Source organism: Heterodontus francisci, chromosome 4 (assembly GCF_036365525.1).
Source record: "Heterodontus francisci isolate sHetFra1 chromosome 4, sHetFra1.hap1, whole genome shotgun sequence".
NCBI lineage: Eukaryota > Metazoa > Chordata > Chondrichthyes > Heterodontiformes > Heterodontidae > Heterodontus > Heterodontus francisci.
Window position 1 is genome coordinate 106,084,077 of NC_090374.1, and position 18,653 is coordinate 106,102,729.

The window sequence follows — 18,653 nt, forward strand, 5'->3', positions numbered from 1 at the left end:
CTGCATTATTTAGTGTATTGAGGGTGAAGAGGTCAACTCTGCATTATTTAGTGTATGGCTGTTGAAGGGGTCAACGCTGCTTTATTTAGTGTATTGAGGGTGAAGGGGTCAACGCTGCATTATTTAGTGTATTGAGGGTGTAGGGGTCAACTCTGCATTATTTAGTGAATTGAGGGTGAAGGGGTCAACGCTGCGTTATTTAGTGTATTGGGGGTGAAGGGGTCAACTCTGCATTATTTAGTGTCTTGAGGATGAAGGGGTCAACTCTGCATTATTTAGTGTATTGAGGGTGAAGGGGTCAACTCTGCATTATTTAGTGTATTGCTGGTGAAGTGGTCAACGCTGCATTATTGAGTGTATTGGGGGTGAAGGGGTCAACTCTGCATTTTTTAGTGTATTGGGGGAGAAGGAGTCAACTCTGCATTATTTGGTGTATTGGGGGAGAAGGAGACAACTCTGCATTATTTAGTGTATTGGGGGAGAAGGAGTCAACTCTGCATTATTTAGTGTATTGCTGGTGAAGTGGTCAACGCTGAATTATTTAGTGTATTGCTGGTGAAGTGGTCAACTCTGCATTATTTAGTGTATTGGGGGAGAAGGGGTCAACTCTGCATTATTTGGTGTATTGAAGGGGACGAGGTCAACTCTGCATTAATAAGTGTTGGGTTGAAGGGGTCAACTCTGCATTATTTAGTGTATTGAGGGTGAAGGGGCAACTCTGCATTATTTAGTGTATTGAGGGTGAAGGGGTCAACTCTATTATTTAGTGTATTGAGGGTGAAGGGGTCAACTCTGCATTATTTTGTGTATTGAGGGTGAAGGGGTCAACTCTGCGTTATTTAGTGTATTGAGGGTGAAGGGGTCAACTCTGCATTATTTAGTGTATGGCTGTTGAAGGGGTCAATGCTGCATTATTTAGTGTATTGAGGGTGAAGGGGTCAACTCTGCATTATTTTGTGTATTGAGGGTGAAGGGGTCAACTCTGCATTATTTAGTGTATGGCTGGTGAAGGGGTCAACTCTGCATTATTTAGTGTATGGCTGTTGAAGGGGTCAATGCTGCATTATTTAGTGTATTGAGGGCGAAGGGGTCAGCTCTGCATTATTTAGTGTATGGCTGTTGAAGGGGTCAATGCTGCATTATTTAGTGTATTGAGGGTGAAGGGGTCAACTCTGCATTATTTAGTGTATTGAGGGTGAAGGTGTCAGCTCTGTAATATTTAGTGTATGGCTGGTGAAGGGGACAACGCTGCATTATTTAGTGTATTGGGGTGAAGGTGTCAGCTCTGCATTATTTAGTGTATTGGGGTGAAGAGGTCAACTCTGCATTATTTAGTGTATTGGGGTGAAGGGGTCAACTCTGCATTATTTAGTGTTGGGGTGAAGGGGTCAACTCTGCATTATTTAGTGTATTGTGGGTGAAGGGGACAACGCTCTATTATTTAGTGTATGACTGTTGAAGGGGTCAACTCTGCATTATTTAGTGTTGGAGGGAAGAGGTCAACTCTGCATTATTTAGTGTATTGGGGTGAAGGGGTCAACTCTGCATTATTTAGTGTGTTGGGGTGAAGGGGTCAACTCTGCATTATTTAGTGTATTGAGGGTGAAGGGGTCAACTCTGCATTATTTTGTGTATTGAAGGGGACGAGGTCAACTCTGCATTAATAAGTGTTGGGTTGAAGGGGTCAACTCTGCATTATTTAGTGTATTGAGGGTGAAGGGGCAACTCTGCATTATTTAGTGTATTGAGGGTGAAGGGGTCAACTCTATTATTTAGTGTATTGAGGGTGAAGGGGTCAACTCTGCATTATTTTGTGTATTGAGGGTGAAGGGGTCAACTCTGCGTTATTTAGTGTATTGAGGGTGAAGGGGTCAACTCTGCATTATTTAGTGTATGGCTGTTGAAGGGGTCAATGCTGCATTATTTAGTGTATTGAGGGTGAAGGGGTCAACTCTGCATTATTTTGTGTATTGAGGGTGAAGGGGTCAACTCTGCATTATTTAGTGTATGGCTGGTGAAGGGGTCAACTCTGCATTATTTAGTGTATGGCTGTTGAAGGGGTCAATGCTGCATTATTTAGTGTATTGAGGGCGAAGGGGTCAGCTCTGCATTATTTAGTGTATGGCTGTTGAAGGGGTCAATGCTGCATTATTTAGTGTATTGAGGGTGAAGGGGTCAACTCTGCATTATTTAGTGTATTGAGGGTGAAGGTGTCAGCTCTGTAATATTTAGTGTATGGCTGGTGAAGGGGACAACGCTGCATTATTTAGTGTATTGGGGTGAAGGTGTCAGCTCTGCATTATTTAGTGTATTGGGGTGAAGAGGTCAACTCTGCATTATTTAGTGTATTGGGGTGAAGGGGTCAACTCTGCATTATTTAGTGTTGGGGTGAAGGGGTCAACTCTGCATTATTTAGTGTATGGCTGGTGAAGGGGTCATATCTGCATTATTTAGTGTATTGAAGGGGACGAGGTCAACTCTGCATTATTTAGTGTTGGGGTGAAGGGGTCAACTCTGCATTATTTAGTGTATTGAGGGTGAAGGTGTCAACTCTGCATTATTTAGTGTATGGCTGGTGAATGGGTCAACGCTGCATTATTTAGTGTATTGAGGGTGAAGAGGTCAACTCTGCTTTATTTAGTGTATTGAGGGTGAAGGGGTCAACGCTGCATTATTTAGTGTATTGAGGGTGTAGGGGTCAACTCTGCATTATTTGGTGTATTGAGGGTGAAGGGGTCAACGCTGCATTATTTAGTGTATTGGGGGTGAAGGGGTCAACTCTGCATTATTTAGTGTATGGCTGTTGAAGGGGTCAACGCTGCATTATTGAGTGTATTGGGGGTGAAGGGGTCAACTCTGCATTATTCAGTGTATTGTGGAGAAGGAGTCAACTCTGCATTATTTGGTGTATTGGGGGAGAAGGAGACAACTCTGCATTATTTAGTGTATTGGGGGAGAAGGAGTCAACTCTGCATTATTTAGTGTATTGCTGGTGAAGTGGTCAACGCTGCATTATTTAGTGTATTGGGGGAGAAGGAGTCAACTCTGCATTATTTAGTGTATTGCTGGTGAAGTGGTCAACGCTGAATTATTTAGTGTATTGCTGGTGAAGTGGTCAACTCTGCATTATTTAGTGTATTGGGGGAGAAGGGGTCAACTCTGCATTATTTAGTGTATGGCTGTTGAAGGGGTCAACGCTGCATTATTGAGTGTATTGGGGGTGAAGGGGTCAACTCTGCATTATTCAGTGTATTGGGGAGAAGGAGTCAACTCTGCATTATTTGGTGTATTGGGGGAGAAGGAGACAACTCTGCATTATTTAGTGTATTGGGGGAGAAGGAGTCAACTCTGCATTATTTAGTGTATTGCTGGTGAAGTGGTCAACGCTGCATTATTTAGTGTATTGGGGGAGAAGGAGTCAACTCTGCATTATTTAGTGTATTGCTGGTGAAGTGGTCAACGCTGAATTATTTAGTGTATTGCTGGTGAAGTGGTCAACTCTGCATTATTTAGTGTATTGGGGGAGAAGGGGTCAACTCTGCATTATTTGGTGTTTGGCTGGTGAACGGGTCAACTCTGCATTATTTAGTGTATTGAAGGGGACGAGGTCAACTCTGCATTAATAAGTGTTGGGTTGAAGGGGTCAACTCTGCATTATTTAGTGTATTGAGGGTGAAGGGGTCAACTCTGCATTATTTAGTGTATTGAGGGTGAAGGTGTCAGCTCTGCATTATTTAGTGTATTGTGGGTGAAGGGGTCAATGCTGCATTATTTAATGTATGGCTGTTGAGGGGGTCAACGCTGCATTATTTAGTGTATTGAGGGTGAAGAGGTCAACTCTGCATTATTTAATGTATTGAGGGTGAAGGGTTCAACTCTGCATTATTTAGTGTATTGGGGGTGAAGGGGTCAACTCTGCATTATTTAGTGTATTGAGGGTGAAGGGGTCAACTCTGCATTATTTAGTTTATTAGGGGTGAAGGGGTCAACTCTGCATTATTTAGTGTATTGAGGGTGAAGAGGTCAACTCTGCATTATTTAATGTATTGAGAGTGAAGGGTTCAACTCTGCATTATTTAGTGTATGGCTGTTGAGGGGGTCAACACTGCATTATTTAGTGTATTGAGGGTGAAGAGGTCAACTCTGCATTATTTAATGTATTGAGGGTGAAGGGTTCAACTCTGCATTATTTAGTTTATTAGGGGTGAAGGGGTCAACTCTGCATTATTTAGTGTATTGAGGGTGAAGAGGTCAACTCTGCATTATTTAATGTATTGAGGGTGAAGGGTTCAACTCTGCATTATTTAGTGTCTGGCTGTTGAAGGGGTCAACGCTGCTTTATTTATTGTATTGAGGGTTTAGGGGTCAACTCTGCATTATTTAGTGTTTTGAGGGTGAAGGGGTCAACGCTGCATTATTTAGTGTATTGAGGGTGTAGGGGTCAACTCGGCATTATTTAGTGTATTGAGGGTGAAGGGGTCAACGCTGCATTATTTAGTGTATTGGGGGTGAAGGGGTCAACTCTGCATTATTTAGTGTATTGAGGGTGAAGGGGTCAACTCTGCATTCTTTAGTGTATTGCTGGTGAAGTGGTCAACGCTGCATTATTGAGTGTATTGGGGGTGAAGGGGTCAACTCTGCATTTTTTAGTGTATTGGGGGAGAAGGAGTCAACTCTGCATTATTTGGTGTATTGGGGGAGAAGGAGACAACTCTGCATTATTTAGTGTATTGGGGGAGAAGGAGTCAACTCTGCATTATTTAGTGTATTGCTGGTGAAGTGGTCAACGCTGCATTATTTAGTGTATTGGGGGAGAAGGAGTCAACTCTGCATTATTTAGTGTATTGCTGGTGAAGTGGTTAACGCTGAATTATTTAGTGTATTGCTGGTGAAGTGGTCAACTCTGCATTATTTAGTGTATTGGGGGAGAAGGAGTCAACTCTGCATTATTTGGTGTATGGGGGTGGGGAACGGATCAACTGTGCATCATTTAGTATCTGGGGTGAAGGGGTCAAATTTGCATTATTTTGTGTATGTGGGGGAAGGAGGCAACTCTGCATTATTTTGAACTGTTTGCAGGGCTGGCAACCTTTTAAAAATGGCACCAGCACCTGCTATGGCATCAGGTGACGTCTTGAACTGCGTATTCAATGCCACCCCCTTCATGTGATTGGCGGCTGCCGTCCATTTGTTAAGTTGCCGCCTGCTGCGTAATCACGGTGGCAAGGCTCCCGTATGAGGCAGCTGCTATTTTCTGCCCCTGCCGCCGCTCCTGGCAGTGGGACAACAAAACCCACCCCCTGGAGTGCCCTTGCTTCCCCCAGTGCTTCTTCCAAGTGGTATTCAGTGTAGAGCTCTTTCGATGTATTGATTGAGAGCGTAGCAGGAGGTGGTAATCAGCAGGTGGTGTATTTGTTTTTTTTAAGCTAAAGTCTTGGGATTTAGGGTGTGGGCAGTGCTAGCAAGGACTCAATTATTGCCCCTTTCTATTTGCCCTGTGAGGGTGGTAGTTGGTGGACAGCCTTTTCTTTGAATTGTTGCAATCCTTGTGATGAAGGTGCTCTTTATGGTCAGAATTTTCCTAGCTCCTTGCAGGGGGCTTTGGAGGTGGGGGTGCCAGGAAAATTGCCCTAAAAAACGTCGGACCAGCTCCCTGATGGGCTTCCACCTCCTCGCACTTTTCCTAGAGGTTGGCGCGCAGCAATGATGGCAACGCAAGCAACAGCGGGAAAGCAGTCAAGCTAATTAGGAAGCTACTTAGCAGCAATTATCACAGCAGCATGACAATTTTGCAGGTGTCATGCAGGCCCCTAGTATGTCCGCCTCCTGGCGTGAGAAGAGACAGCATAACGGGAGGTTGAGTCTTCCTTACAGCTGAAGGATATCTAAATGTTTCTGGAAGAAAATGGCAAAGCTGCTGTCTTCCCATGTCACAGCCTTGCCATTGAGTGTGGAATTCCTGAAGATGATGCCTCCGATCCTCATGGGCTGAATGAGGTCTCAACTAACACCCACATATGTGCACTTTGCAGCATGAGTTACTGGATAATCATCAGGAACAGGAATACTGATTAATTTTTTTCACCTCTTCCCAACCCATTAGTACTCCAATAACACACACCTGAGATCAGCTAATTCAAAATGAACTGGGGACTAAACCTGGGACCTATCTAGCCTGTCTGAGTTCCAAACCGAGCACTCCTCTTATTGGGAAAGAAATGTCCAGATTTGTATTAGAAGTAATAAGAATACAAGAAAACATGGCACAAGAAAAGATCATTTAGGCCCATCTTGCAATTTTTAACAGACCATGTACAATTTATATGGTTATGCCAATTTAGGTATTTTTTAAAATATTACATTGGAACATAGGAAATAAATGTATCACATTTAAGTGCATTATGCAATAAATTACTTTTGAAGTGTATTTACTGTTGTTAAACAGGCAAATCATAAATCTGCTGAAAATGATCAGTAACCACAGGCAAAAACCAACAATAAGATATTACTTGTTCGCTCTCTAGCCAAGACACTTGAGCAAACATTACTGGGGATACATGTCTAGTTTTTATAGTCACGTTAATGTTGATTATATTATGAGGCAGTACCACTAGATGGAGATAAATGTATGTAGCCTATATTTAATTCATAAGTAAACAAATTGTTTACATCAATCACTTTTTTATGTTCATAAAGCATAGCTCCTTATTAAATAATAAATATCATTCTCTTCTGTTCTAGCACTGGGAGATTAAAATGGGAATCATTTTAATTGCACATACATGCCTGCCAAAATAGTTTTAAGATTTCCAAAAAAAAACATTTGAGTTCAGTTAACTGAGTCTTTTGGACACCTGATTTCTGAGGGGTGCCATTTACTTTAATGTTGAGTTGACCTTAAGCTTTGTGATGTTCTGATTGATTTTCTGATTTATTTATGATCCATGCTTTTCATCATCTTTTTATTTGTTGTATTTTGAAACCAGTAGCTATTAACAGGTGTACAGACTTAGATGAAGCTACTTTGAGAAAAGGGGCTCAAGTTCTCTTTGGTGTTTCTTTGACATGTTACCAGACGTAGATCAGAAAATGGGGTGGACCCTACTTCCACTGGGGTTCCACCTCATGGAGAAGAGCCCAGTAATTTCTTCTTTTCACCCCACCCTGAGAAGAGAGCATGTCTGCAAGAGATTTCAGACTTTCCCTTTAAAGGCTTTGGGCATTAGGTCTTTTCTGGGGCCTCTGAGACTTTCAGCTGATGCTTCCATATTTAATTGAGCCCAGAATGTTTGATTACCTAGAAGAAATCCCTTGATTACTCCCTGAGGAAATAAACTTAAAAAAAAAACTTTCTACTGTGTTGTCTGCATCCTGAGAATCTGTCTGCTGCCAGAGCAGTGTTGCACTGTTTAAACATTCTGGGCCTCCACTAGGGCATGATGCACACTCCACAAGCATGCATATGAGCCTGTCCCTCCAATCTGCAATAGATGCCTCTTCATTTGGGTCCATTCAAGGCCCATTCTACCATACTTCTACTGGCAAAATGAATCAATCTATCAATAAGAGTAAATGTAAGAGATTTAGAATGTAGAGCCGAAGAAACATTTTTACACGGAGGTGAGAGGCTGAGGAATTATTTTAAGTTCATTTTTGGGATAGGGACATCACTGGCAAGTTCTGCATTTATTGCCTGTCAAGCACATTTGAGGGGAGACTGGACTCACATGTGGCCAGACCAAGTAAGGACAGCAGGTTTCCTTCCCTACAGTAGTTCAATGACCAGTTGGGATTTACAACAATTTGACTCCTTCATGTTTACTTTTACTGATGCCAGTTTTTTAGTTCCAAATTTTATAAAAACTGAATTCAAATTCTCACTTCCAGGGTAGGAGTCATGGGGGAGGGGAGCATTTTATGCCCCCCCCCTTCCCGCATCAGAGGCAAGGAGAGCATCTAATTAGGCTGGATGGTGGCGGGGGGACCCTGCCACCATCTCGCCTCTACCCAAATTAAGTCCGTCGCGGGAAGACCGGTGAACGGCCTAGTGCTCTGTGATGCTAGGGTGTAAAATAATGGGGAATACATTGGATGACATATTTCCTATTATTTGTAAGCCTTTATAATGCACCCACTAATATTTGGGTGTAAGTATTGTATGCTCACCCCCTTCCCATGGGGGGAATTTTATCCTGGCGGCAAGGGTTGCGACGGCAGGAGAAACTGACACCAAGATCCCCACATTGTTTCTTTTCCAGAAGGCCTGCCAAATTTAGTGCCAATCAGGCACTTGTGGCGGGCCTGCCATAGGATCTAGGACCCCGTCGCCAGAAGTTCTGCCCTTGGAGAGCTGCCGACCAATCAGAGGCCAGCAGCTACAGCACCACTGCAGAGGCGGTGGCTGCTGCTGAAGGTGACCGTCCTGGAGGCCGAGGAGCTTTCCTGGCACCAGGCCTCAGGTAGGTCAGGGTGGGAAGGTTCTTGTGGGGGAGGGAGGTCAGCAGTCAGGACAGGGGGTGGCTCAGCGGGCCCCTCCCTTCCCAAGGCAGTGTCCCTCGTTCAGGTGCTAATTGTCTTTGAATGAGGGATTCCCTCCTCCACCAAACCACACCGCCTCCCCCATCCCGCCACCCCAGCCCCAGAGCCAGGAAGCAGCCTGCACGGTTTTTCGTGTTGTTCTTCCCATGCAGTGATAGGGTCGCCCACTGCACAGTTAATTACATCTGCGGCAGGAAGAGGCCCTTAATTGGGAGTTAATTACCCAGTTATGGGCCTCAATTGGCAGTGGGCCGGGAAGGCTGTTCACAGGCCTTTCTGCCCTGGACTAAATTTTGGTGGAGGCGGGATGGTATCCAAACCCACCTCGGGGGAACAGCATAAAATCCTTTCCCCATATTTTTCACTGTGAAATCTCATAATTGGTGGAGTCAAGCAAGGATCCGGCAGAGGGACTATGAAAGAATTTCTCACTGCATTCTACTGGACTTAGACTGGCTGTAAAGTATTCGATGGAGTTAGGTCGCAGATTAGTGATGATCTCATTGAATGGCTGAACAGGCTCAAGGGGCTACTCCTGTTCCTAGCTGAAATCCTGGTAGAAACTTCAGTTACTGAGAAAAAATGAAACTTGAGTTTTTTTTCAAAAAGATCTTCGGGTGATTTGATCGTCACACATTTAACAGTTCGTTAACTGTAACAGTTAGTTTATTGGCTCAAAGCAGCAAATCCGAACTGAAGAGGATGGGAAGGTACAAATCATAAGATACGCTGGCCCTTGAGCATGATATTTTTTGTAAATTGGTAGGTTCTCCAGACTGATTACTGAAGATTGATTATTTTCATAAAACCTTAGTAGTTTCTCTGGCAGTTTTCTAGCTGTTCTCTACCCTCGGCCTAACTTGGAGTTAATCAACAAAGTGTTCAGACAAAAATGTTAGAGAAAGATGGGATGGCAAAAATGTGACAACATGAAGTAAGTGACAAACAAGGTGTTGTGCTAGATGCAAAACCTTTAATAAATTAAAGACGCTAAGTACAAATTGTAAAACCAGTATTGATACTTCTAACAGACTGTACAGAATGTTGTTATAGCAGATGATGATGAGATGTTAACATTTTCTACATATCCCATTCTTTCTTCCAGGCCACCCATTATACATTTCTGTCAAGTTTTGAAGTCTTGGGGAAATTGACTTGCAGCGCCATAGCTGGTATACTTGTGGATAGCATTGGTTTTCCTTTTAGTTTTTGTATATTTCTACTGCTGTCTTTATTAGCTATTCTCCATGTTCTGAAGCCACCTGATGTGCTACCCAAGCAGAAAAGGCAATAAAGTGTTCGTGGTCTGCAATGTGATACAAACGATTGAGAGTTCTGCATATCGTCCCGCAGAGCGATTGTAACTAGTTTTATGGAAAGAATATTATTAATAAAAGCAACGGGGAGAATTGTAACCCACCTGGCAGCAGTGGGAACAGAGTGGACACACACCTAGCCTAACTGTGCAAAAACTCCTGCTTGAATCCTTCCCACCGTTACCTTAACTGGTCCCTTCTCTTTTTTGTGACTGAGGTGCCCACCTGACTTGGGCAGGAACTTCATTAGTTTAGGCAAAGTGGGGTCCTATGATGTCATTCGGACTCCAACAGCATCTTAAAAGCCTAGTGAGCAGGGAAGAGAATGAGGTCCTCTAGGCTAAGTCAAAAACTTTCCTTGGATAAGCAGGAGTCTGCTGAGCCCTACGAGAAAAGTCTGGGCTTTTATTACCCCAGGCTCAACCATGTTTTCACCCAAATCCTCCCTCACCAGTGACTTAGCTTGATGCTGGTGGGCAGCCTCAGGGCCCCATAGTTTTGATCTGCCCAAATCCAGCCAGCTGCCTCTGTTACCTGTTTTGAGTGGGGAGCTGGCTATTGAGATGCAAATAAAGCCCAGGAGTTAAAATAGCCCAGGCTTCAAACTGATTTTGTCAGGCAATGTTGCTGCTTGTGCTGTGCCACTTACTTCCTGTTAAAATTCACTGCCCCCCCCCCCCAAAAAAAAACCCTGTGAGTCACTGACAAAGAGCAGCTTCACAAGTTAGAGATTTAGTAATAAACATAAATTTGAAAAGTAAATTATAAATAAAGAAATATTAACTGCCAACCAATATTTGTTTTTGCTGCACTGAGTGCATAAGTTTGTTGCACAGACTAGGGGGCAAATCAGTTATGTAAAGGAGAAAAACAGAGGGTTATGTGCCCCCTTTTAAGTGTTCTTTATTTGTGGGAGATGGTGTTGTTGTTTAGTGCCCAGTTGTTTGAAATACCTCACTCTGGTTAACCCAAGAAACAACAGAAATTCTGAAATATGTTCAGAATTCAATATCTGCAAGGGTTATGGAGCTCACTGGAGTGGTATCTTTAACATCTACATGCCATTAAGTGTAAAGTACCAGCAACACATGACTATCACCAAAGCTCTACAGAGAACATGTCAATCTGGAAAATATGGACATACGCAGAAAAATGCTTGAAGACAGAAGAGAAGCATTTTGTAAAAGACCAACTGGAAACTGATAACACTGCATCTAGCCTCTTCATTGTCTGTCTGAACACGAAAACTGGGCCAAAAGTGAAAGCCAATCACATGGTCTGAATGCAGCATTTTTAAAATCATCTGTGTGAGGATAGTGACATCATATTCTCGTTTGTTTTCCTCTCTAAACTATGAAACTTTTTTTTGCTAAAGATTTAAGTTCAATATATAATTCTTGGAAGCTTTGGGCTAGTGATTGTGCAAATAGATTTAAATGTATTGTTGCAATGATTATATTTTTGGAAAACCTTCTGGATATTGCTGTTGGTGGGGGTTGGAGTATACAGGTGAACTGCATTGGTCCCAAAGTTAATATGAAGATAAATAAAAGCGAACATTAAAATCCTATATAACAACAAAAAGTACTTATACACCTTTGTCAGGACATCTGCGTTGTGTTAAATATAAAGTTAATTGACATTGCAACAATAATAAAAGTTATCAATGTACTGCTGAAGCTAGCCAAGTAGTTGCTACTGTGCGCTGTTGTGATTTGTCTGTTAACTGGTTTCATGCGATGTGTTGGTGTACAGATTGTGATTTTTTTTTAAAGCACGTGTGTATGTGTTATAATAAAATTGTATCGCACAAATCCATCATTTGGAATCTATGCAGTGTTTCATTTTCAGTGCTTCATTATGCAGAATGTATGTTGATCATTAGGTTATTTTCCTACTTTTATATTTCCCTACTGAGTATAGCAATTTTTCTTTGCACTTCTGAACAAGATATTATCAATTCATAAGTGATAAATTCTCATTCAGGAAGCAAATTCTGTATCCAGCAATTCCCCAACAAATATCCTCTGTTTGGTCTCTGGATATTAATGTTCTCAAATCTATACTGACAGAGAATTTATCTGTAATTCTGAGATTATTTCTCAATAAATTTGCAGTAATAACATGACAAAGCATTAATACCCCGAATGGATGTTGTCACATGTCAAGGACATGAAGTTCACTGACGGCTGCTACAGCAACGAGGAAACCTGGATGAAGGAGTCATTCTCACATGCGACAGAAGTGCAGTATAATGGAAGATAACAATAATACCAGAAAATAATTTCATGGCAAAATTACCTTGGTGTCATATTTGACCCAGAGATGAGCTTCTGAACTCATATTCATGCCATCACCAAGACTGCCTATTTCCACCTTCGTAGCATTGCCCAACTTGGCCCGTCTCAGCTCATCTGCTGCTGAAACCCTCATTCATGCCTTCGTTACCTCTAGACATGGCTATTCCAATTCATGCCTGGCTGGTCTCCCACATTCTACTCTCCATAAACTTGAGGTCATCCAAAACTCTGCTGCCCATTTCTTAACTCGCACCAAGTCCTGTTCCCCTGTCACTCCTGTGCTCACTGACCTACATTGGCTCTCAGTCAAGCTATAGCTTGATTTTAAAATTCTCATCCTTGTTTTCAAATATCTCCATGGCCTTGCCTGCATCTCACCCACCAAATCGCTAATCTCCTCCAGCCCCATGACCTTCCGAGATATATGTACTCCTCTAATTCTGGCCTTTTGTGCATCCCTCATTTTAATCACTCCACCATTGGTGGCTGTGACTTCAGTTGCCCAGGTCCCAAGCTCTGGAATACCCTCCCTACACCTCCACCCCCCCCCCCCCCCCCACACACACACACACACACCTCACTTTCTTCCTTTAAGGCACTCCTTAAAACCTACTTCTTTAGCCAAAATTTTTGTCATCTGACCTAATATCTTTGTGTGGCTCAGTGCCATACTTTGTTTCATAATGCTCCTGTGAAGTGCCTTGGGAAGCTTTATTACATTAAAGGCACTATATAAATACACGTTGTTGCTGAAAATCTATTCACTAAGGGTCCAATTATAAACCACGCTATTGTATTGAAAGGTAAAACCCAACATTTAAAAACAAATAGAACAGTGCTTTATTTCTCAGTCGAAGACATGATTAACGTGCATTTTCACATTCATCAAATTAGAATTTCACTTTTAATGGGATAGGATGTCATTTTTAAAAAATTATTTCTACACAAATTTAATTCTTCTGTCATGCTTCCACAGCCTGTTCTTCCGAGATTGTATTCCTGAATACCCCCACCTTGCTTCGCTCTTGCACTAGGAGTATACTCCTCAGCTTTCATATCCCTCACTCTGGATTTTCACCATAAACCCATCCACCTTACCTTACCTTCAAATGCCTCCTTAGGTCTCCTAGCCTCCTACTTTCTGCTCAGTTCTGCACACTTTGAAATGTGTCCATTCACTATTTATCCATTAAATATGCATTAATTTTAATGGCTGGAAAATTGGGGTGGGGGTGGGGGGGGGGGTGAGAGAGGGGATGGCTAGAAGGGTGCTGAAGTTCACTCCTGGCAGGAAACTGAAAGGAGAACAGGTTGGAGATCATATAACAACACTGAGGACAACAGAGTTAATATACAATCTCACCCTCCAGCAAACTAACACCTGTGTTGTGCCATCCCCTGCCCGATTTCCTACCCACTTGAGGCTAGTAATTCATAGCGAAGACCCCTCTCCTTGTGCAACATTGCCAGTCACCACATTCCTGACTCTCCCCACTGCTTGTGATGGCCATGTTTTCATCCATAGGGTGCGTGAATCCTGTAAGAAAGAAGGAGGTGTGATAGTGACAATTTTGTGAGGTGTTTGGAGAAAGTACCTATTCTGGTGAAATAATATGTAGTGTGAAATATACAAAAGTGATGAGTATGGAGGAGAAGGAAGTGGAATGAAATTTGCAATGATTGTAAAAAAGTGAAGGGAAACGGAAGAGGGAAGTATTGAGAGTATAGTCAGTAATAAGACAGGAGATGGTGGAGGTGTGAGCTGAGAATAATATTACTTTGACAATTCTGGTCAGTTCATTGAATTTTTTTTGACATTGCAGCCTAACCACCTCTGCAACCTCTTCCAACTGATGGCGGAGGTGCTGCCTGTTAAGCTTTCTGCCCGTTGGGGGAACAGGACCTCCCTTCTCCTGCCACCACCTAGAGCAAGGCCTGAAATGTGGCATCAGAGAATTGAGTATCCTGTATGAACCATGTTCAGTCATCTTCATTGTTGATCTTGCCTCCAAGAGGTGCTGACCTCTTTTAAATGGCATCAGAGATGCCTGATTTCCCCAACCCAAACTGATATGCATCCAATGAATAACATGGCCAGTGCTAACTGCAAGCCTTTATCATTTTATTGAAGTGTCAGCACAAATTTAAGTTGCTACCTGATATGAGGTGAACAGGTGCATACCCAGCCCCCTGCATGCCTGTTTTTGGGTGTCATCGAATTTCTAGACCTTTGAATTTTGCCTAAATTTGCCTCCAGGGTGCTGATTTGGAAACCATGGTCCCTTGTCTTTTACAATCAAGTAGAGTTAATAAGATGAGACCCCAAGTTTCCATTCCTAAATTCATAAGTTTGAATTATCATTTTCACATCAGAGATTAAAGTAATAGCTTAGTTATACTGCTGGTTTCATATTACATTTATGCGTATGATGCATTATAATTAGGGAATTAAGTTCTGATCTGTCAGTATATTGAATATTAGACAGGTATTGGGTGACCACCTGTAGAAGATAGTTTTACATCACATCTTTGCTTAGCTGGAAACCCAATAATTGAGAAGCAAGCTTTGAACATTAGAAATATAGGAACAGGAATAGGAGATTAGCCCCTCTGGCCAGTTCCATCTGATCTGTATCTTATCTCCACCCACCCACCTTGGTTTCATATCAGTTAATACCCTCACCAAAGTTTATCAATCTCTGTTTTGAAATTTTCAATTGGCCTAGCCACAACAGCTTTCAGGGAGTGATAGTTCTTGATTTCCAATACTCTCTGTATGAAGAAGTGCATCCTGACATCACCCTGAATGGCTGAGCTCAAATTTTAAGGTCACACCCCTTCTTCTGGACTCCCCCACAAAGGAAATAGTTTCTCTCTATCTCCCCCATAAATTCCTTTAATTATCTTAAACACCTCAGTTGGATTACCTCTTAAATTTCTATACGCAAGGGAATGCACAGCCCTAGTCTGTGCAACTTGTTCTAATAAGTTAACCTCTTTAGACTTGGTATCATTCCAGTGAATCTGCACTGCTCTACGTCCATAGCTAATGACCCATGTTTCACAATTGTAATGATGGCAAAACTGTCAGCATTGGCTATCATTACTCTGTGAAACTGACAGCAACTTCTGGTGTCTGCACATGCGCAGTTAATTGTGGAAATCCAAAAGTTGCAGTCAGTGATTTCCTGCTCCTCCATAAGGTGTGCTGATTAATTCCTGACTGATGGAGATCAATTAGAAATCACTGAATTGATATGAGCTCCCACTTTTTATGTGATTATTCTCTCTGGAAAAACCCTCAAAAAAGGTATGCCTCGCTGAATGAGGTGTAACTGGGCTTTTAATGACATACTATGTCATAATTACTCCTGAACAACATCTCTGGCCCTTAAGAACTAATTTTATACTTGTGAAATGTCAGCTTTCTCCACTCCATGATAAAAATTCCATAGATTTTTAAAGGAATAAAAGTTTTTTTTTAAAGTTTGTTTACAATATTTCAGCTACTACCTTAACTCCATGTGTATGTTTATTTTTTCTGTATACTTTCCATAAAATTATAAAAACTGAATGATAAAACCTTCTTATTGCTTTTTGTTTGCTGCCTGTGAGGATTCTTCAATGCAACTGGCTGCTTAGCCTAATTGATGACATCACTGCTGCTAGACACCAGAGATCTTTGATAGCTGGTGCCAGAATGTAATTAATGTTGGGAGAGGTGAATTCCATGCCACAGGTCTGGCTAGATCTTTGTGGACAGCTTTCTTTGAGGTCAGCAGCAAGCACTGTCACTTTGCCACTGACTGCAAAATACAGGGTCAATATATCCAACCTAAGGTGCAGTGCCCAAAACTGGACACTGTACTCTAAATGGGGTCTCACCAGTGCTTTCTGCAACTGTAATATAACTTCCACCTCTTTGTATTCCAGTCCTCTTGTGATGAAGGCCAGCATTTGATTAGACTTTTAAATTATTTTTTGTACCTGACCACTTGTTTTTAATGGTTGCTGTCCATGGACTCCTGTAGCATTCTGCTGTTCTGCAGTTCCTAACTTCTCACCATTTAGGAAAATACTTTTATCTATCTTTCTTAGGTCCAGCCTATCCCTGACTATGGACCAGAAATTTAGTGGGTAGCACCACTATGGTCACCTACCTCCATCTCCCAGGACAGGATGCACTGTTGGCTGCTTCCCACATGGCATTCTGCAAAGATACGTGTTGCATGCAGGGGTGACATCTGCATGCACTGGAAGATATTGATTTGGCCCTCTCTTGACGTCACACATTTCAACCAGCTGATCCCAAATGTGCAGGCAGTGGCTGCGTTGTTTACTCATGAATAAAGATGCATGAAGCTGCAAGGTGGGCCCTGTAATAGTGTTATATAAAAGGCCAGGCACTGAATGAAGGTAAGGTAATATTTTTGGAACTTTTTCTATTGCAGGGTGCCTTGAAGTATTCTGGAGTGATTCTGGAGATCTTTTGGTGTGTTGCCTCATTCTCACAGGACTGGCAGGAGAGTGGGTGACCTGTGCACTCAAAGGCTGTAACAGCTATGGGGGCAGCAGTGCCAGTGCCTCTAGGTCTGCAGTATGACAGGGAGATGGAGCAGAGGTTGCGGAAAGGGCAAGCTCTTCTCCATGCCCTCTGCCATGTTGGAGCCGGACTCTTCCATGCTCCTTGACAGTGACAGGAGGCACTCAGGCAGGCCAGCCAATGCACCCAGCATCTCTGTGTGCATGCCCATTCCGCGGTCTCCTGTATGCCACCCCATCGATCTCCTCATCTGCCGCAGAGCTCAACTGCACCCTTGCCCTCTAGTGAACTGGCAAACGAATCATTCTTTATCCATGATCTGGTTGCCGCTCGCTTGTGGCCGACGGCTCACCATGTGCTGATTCCAACTCTATGACATCCTCAAGAGAAGTGCAGTACCAGAACCTGAGCTGGTGGCTGCAAGTGTCAGATCAGGTAATGAGACCTCTTTATTAGCATTGTGCTGTTGTTCTCTTTCCTCCTCCTGGGGCTCCTTTGACAGGGCAGGTGGTAGCTCTTGAGTGTCTGAAAACAGGAAGTGGGAAGAGGGTGGGGTGGGAATCAAGTTGTCCATCATCGCACAATTAGCAACTTTCTCATCATAGAATCACAGGAAATTTACGGCACAGAAAGAGGCCACTTGGCCCATCGTGTCTGTGCCAGCTGAAAAATGAGCCACCCAGCCTAATCCCACTTTCCAGCATTTGGTCTATAGACCTGTAGGTTAGAGCACTTGAGGTGCATATCCAGACACCTTTAAAATGAGTTGAGGGTTTCTGCCTCAACTACCTTTTCAAGCAGTGAGTTCCAAAACCCCACCAGCCTCTCGGTGAAAACCTTTTTCCTTATCTCCCTCTAATTTTTCTACCAATCACTTTAAATCTATGCCCCCTAGTCACTGACCTCTCTGCTAAGGTAAATAGGCCCTTCACATCCACTCTATCCAGGCCCCTCACAATTTTTTACATTTCAATCAAATCTCCCCTCAGCCTCCTCTGTTCCAAGGAGAACAGCCCCAGCCTATCCAATCTTTCCTCATAGCTGCATTTTTCCAGTCCCGGCAATATCCTCGTAAATCTCTTCTGTACCCTCTCCAGTGCAATTCCATCCTTTCTGTAATGAGGTGACCAGAACAGCACACAGTACTCAAGTTGTGGCCTAACCAATGATTTATACAGTTGCAGCATAACCTCCCTGCTCTTGTATTCTATACCTCTGCTAATAAAGGAAAGGATTCCATATGCCTTCTTAACCACCTTATCGACCTGTCCTGCTACTTTCAGGGATCTGTGGACATTCACTTCCTCCACACCTCTCAGTATTCTCCCATTTATCAAGCATTCCCTTGCCTTGTTTGACCTCCCCAGTGCATAACCTCACACTTCTCTAGGTTGTATTCCGTTTGCCACTTTTCTGCCCACCTGACCATCCATCAATATCTTCCTGCAGCCTACAGCTATCCTCCTCGCTATCAACCACACAGCCATTTTTTTTCATCATGCCAGATAGCAGGATGAGGGGGTGCTAGGACTTGAGAAGGGGCACAAAGCAGGAACATGCCATCATACTCAATGTTCTCAGTGCTGTTGGATGCTGCAGGCCCACCCTTTCTTGTTTACCGGAGCGCTGACCCAATCTTCAATCAAGATTCGCCACCAGCTCTGCACAGCTTACCAGCTCCAAGGAAATAAGGTCTGAAGCCCAATATCGGGTGCAACTTGGAACTCACCATTCAAGCTCAGGGATTATACTCTATAGCACCTGTGTCTCACCTCCCCTCACCCACCACATGTGCATACAAATGGATGTGAACATATTTCTAGGTCTTACTTTGCAAATGGGCCAGAAGGTAATGTCAAAAATATTGAATGTTTTGACTTAGCTAATTGTCAAGAAGTTGTATTAAGAGGAACCTTTAAATAAAAATGAAATAATCTGAGTACAAAAGATACAATG

General features: G+C 42.8%; 1 protein-coding gene across 2 annotated transcripts in view; it reads left to right on the plus strand.

Moving 5' to 3' along the window:
- mfsd3 (major facilitator superfamily domain containing 3) overlaps positions 1 to 11,638 on the plus strand; it is a 130,869-nt gene extending 119,231 nt beyond the window's left edge. For both annotated transcript variants that reach the window (XM_068029961.1, XM_068029960.1), the window contains exon 6: positions 9,644 to 11,638. In XM_068029961.1, the coding sequence (XP_067886062.1) occupies positions 9,644 to 9,832 (189 nt within the window). In that variant the 3' untranslated portion in view covers positions 9,833 to 11,638. The remainder of the gene's footprint in view (positions 1 to 9,643) is intronic.
- The last annotated feature ends 7,015 nt before the right edge of the window (positions 11,639 to 18,653 follow it).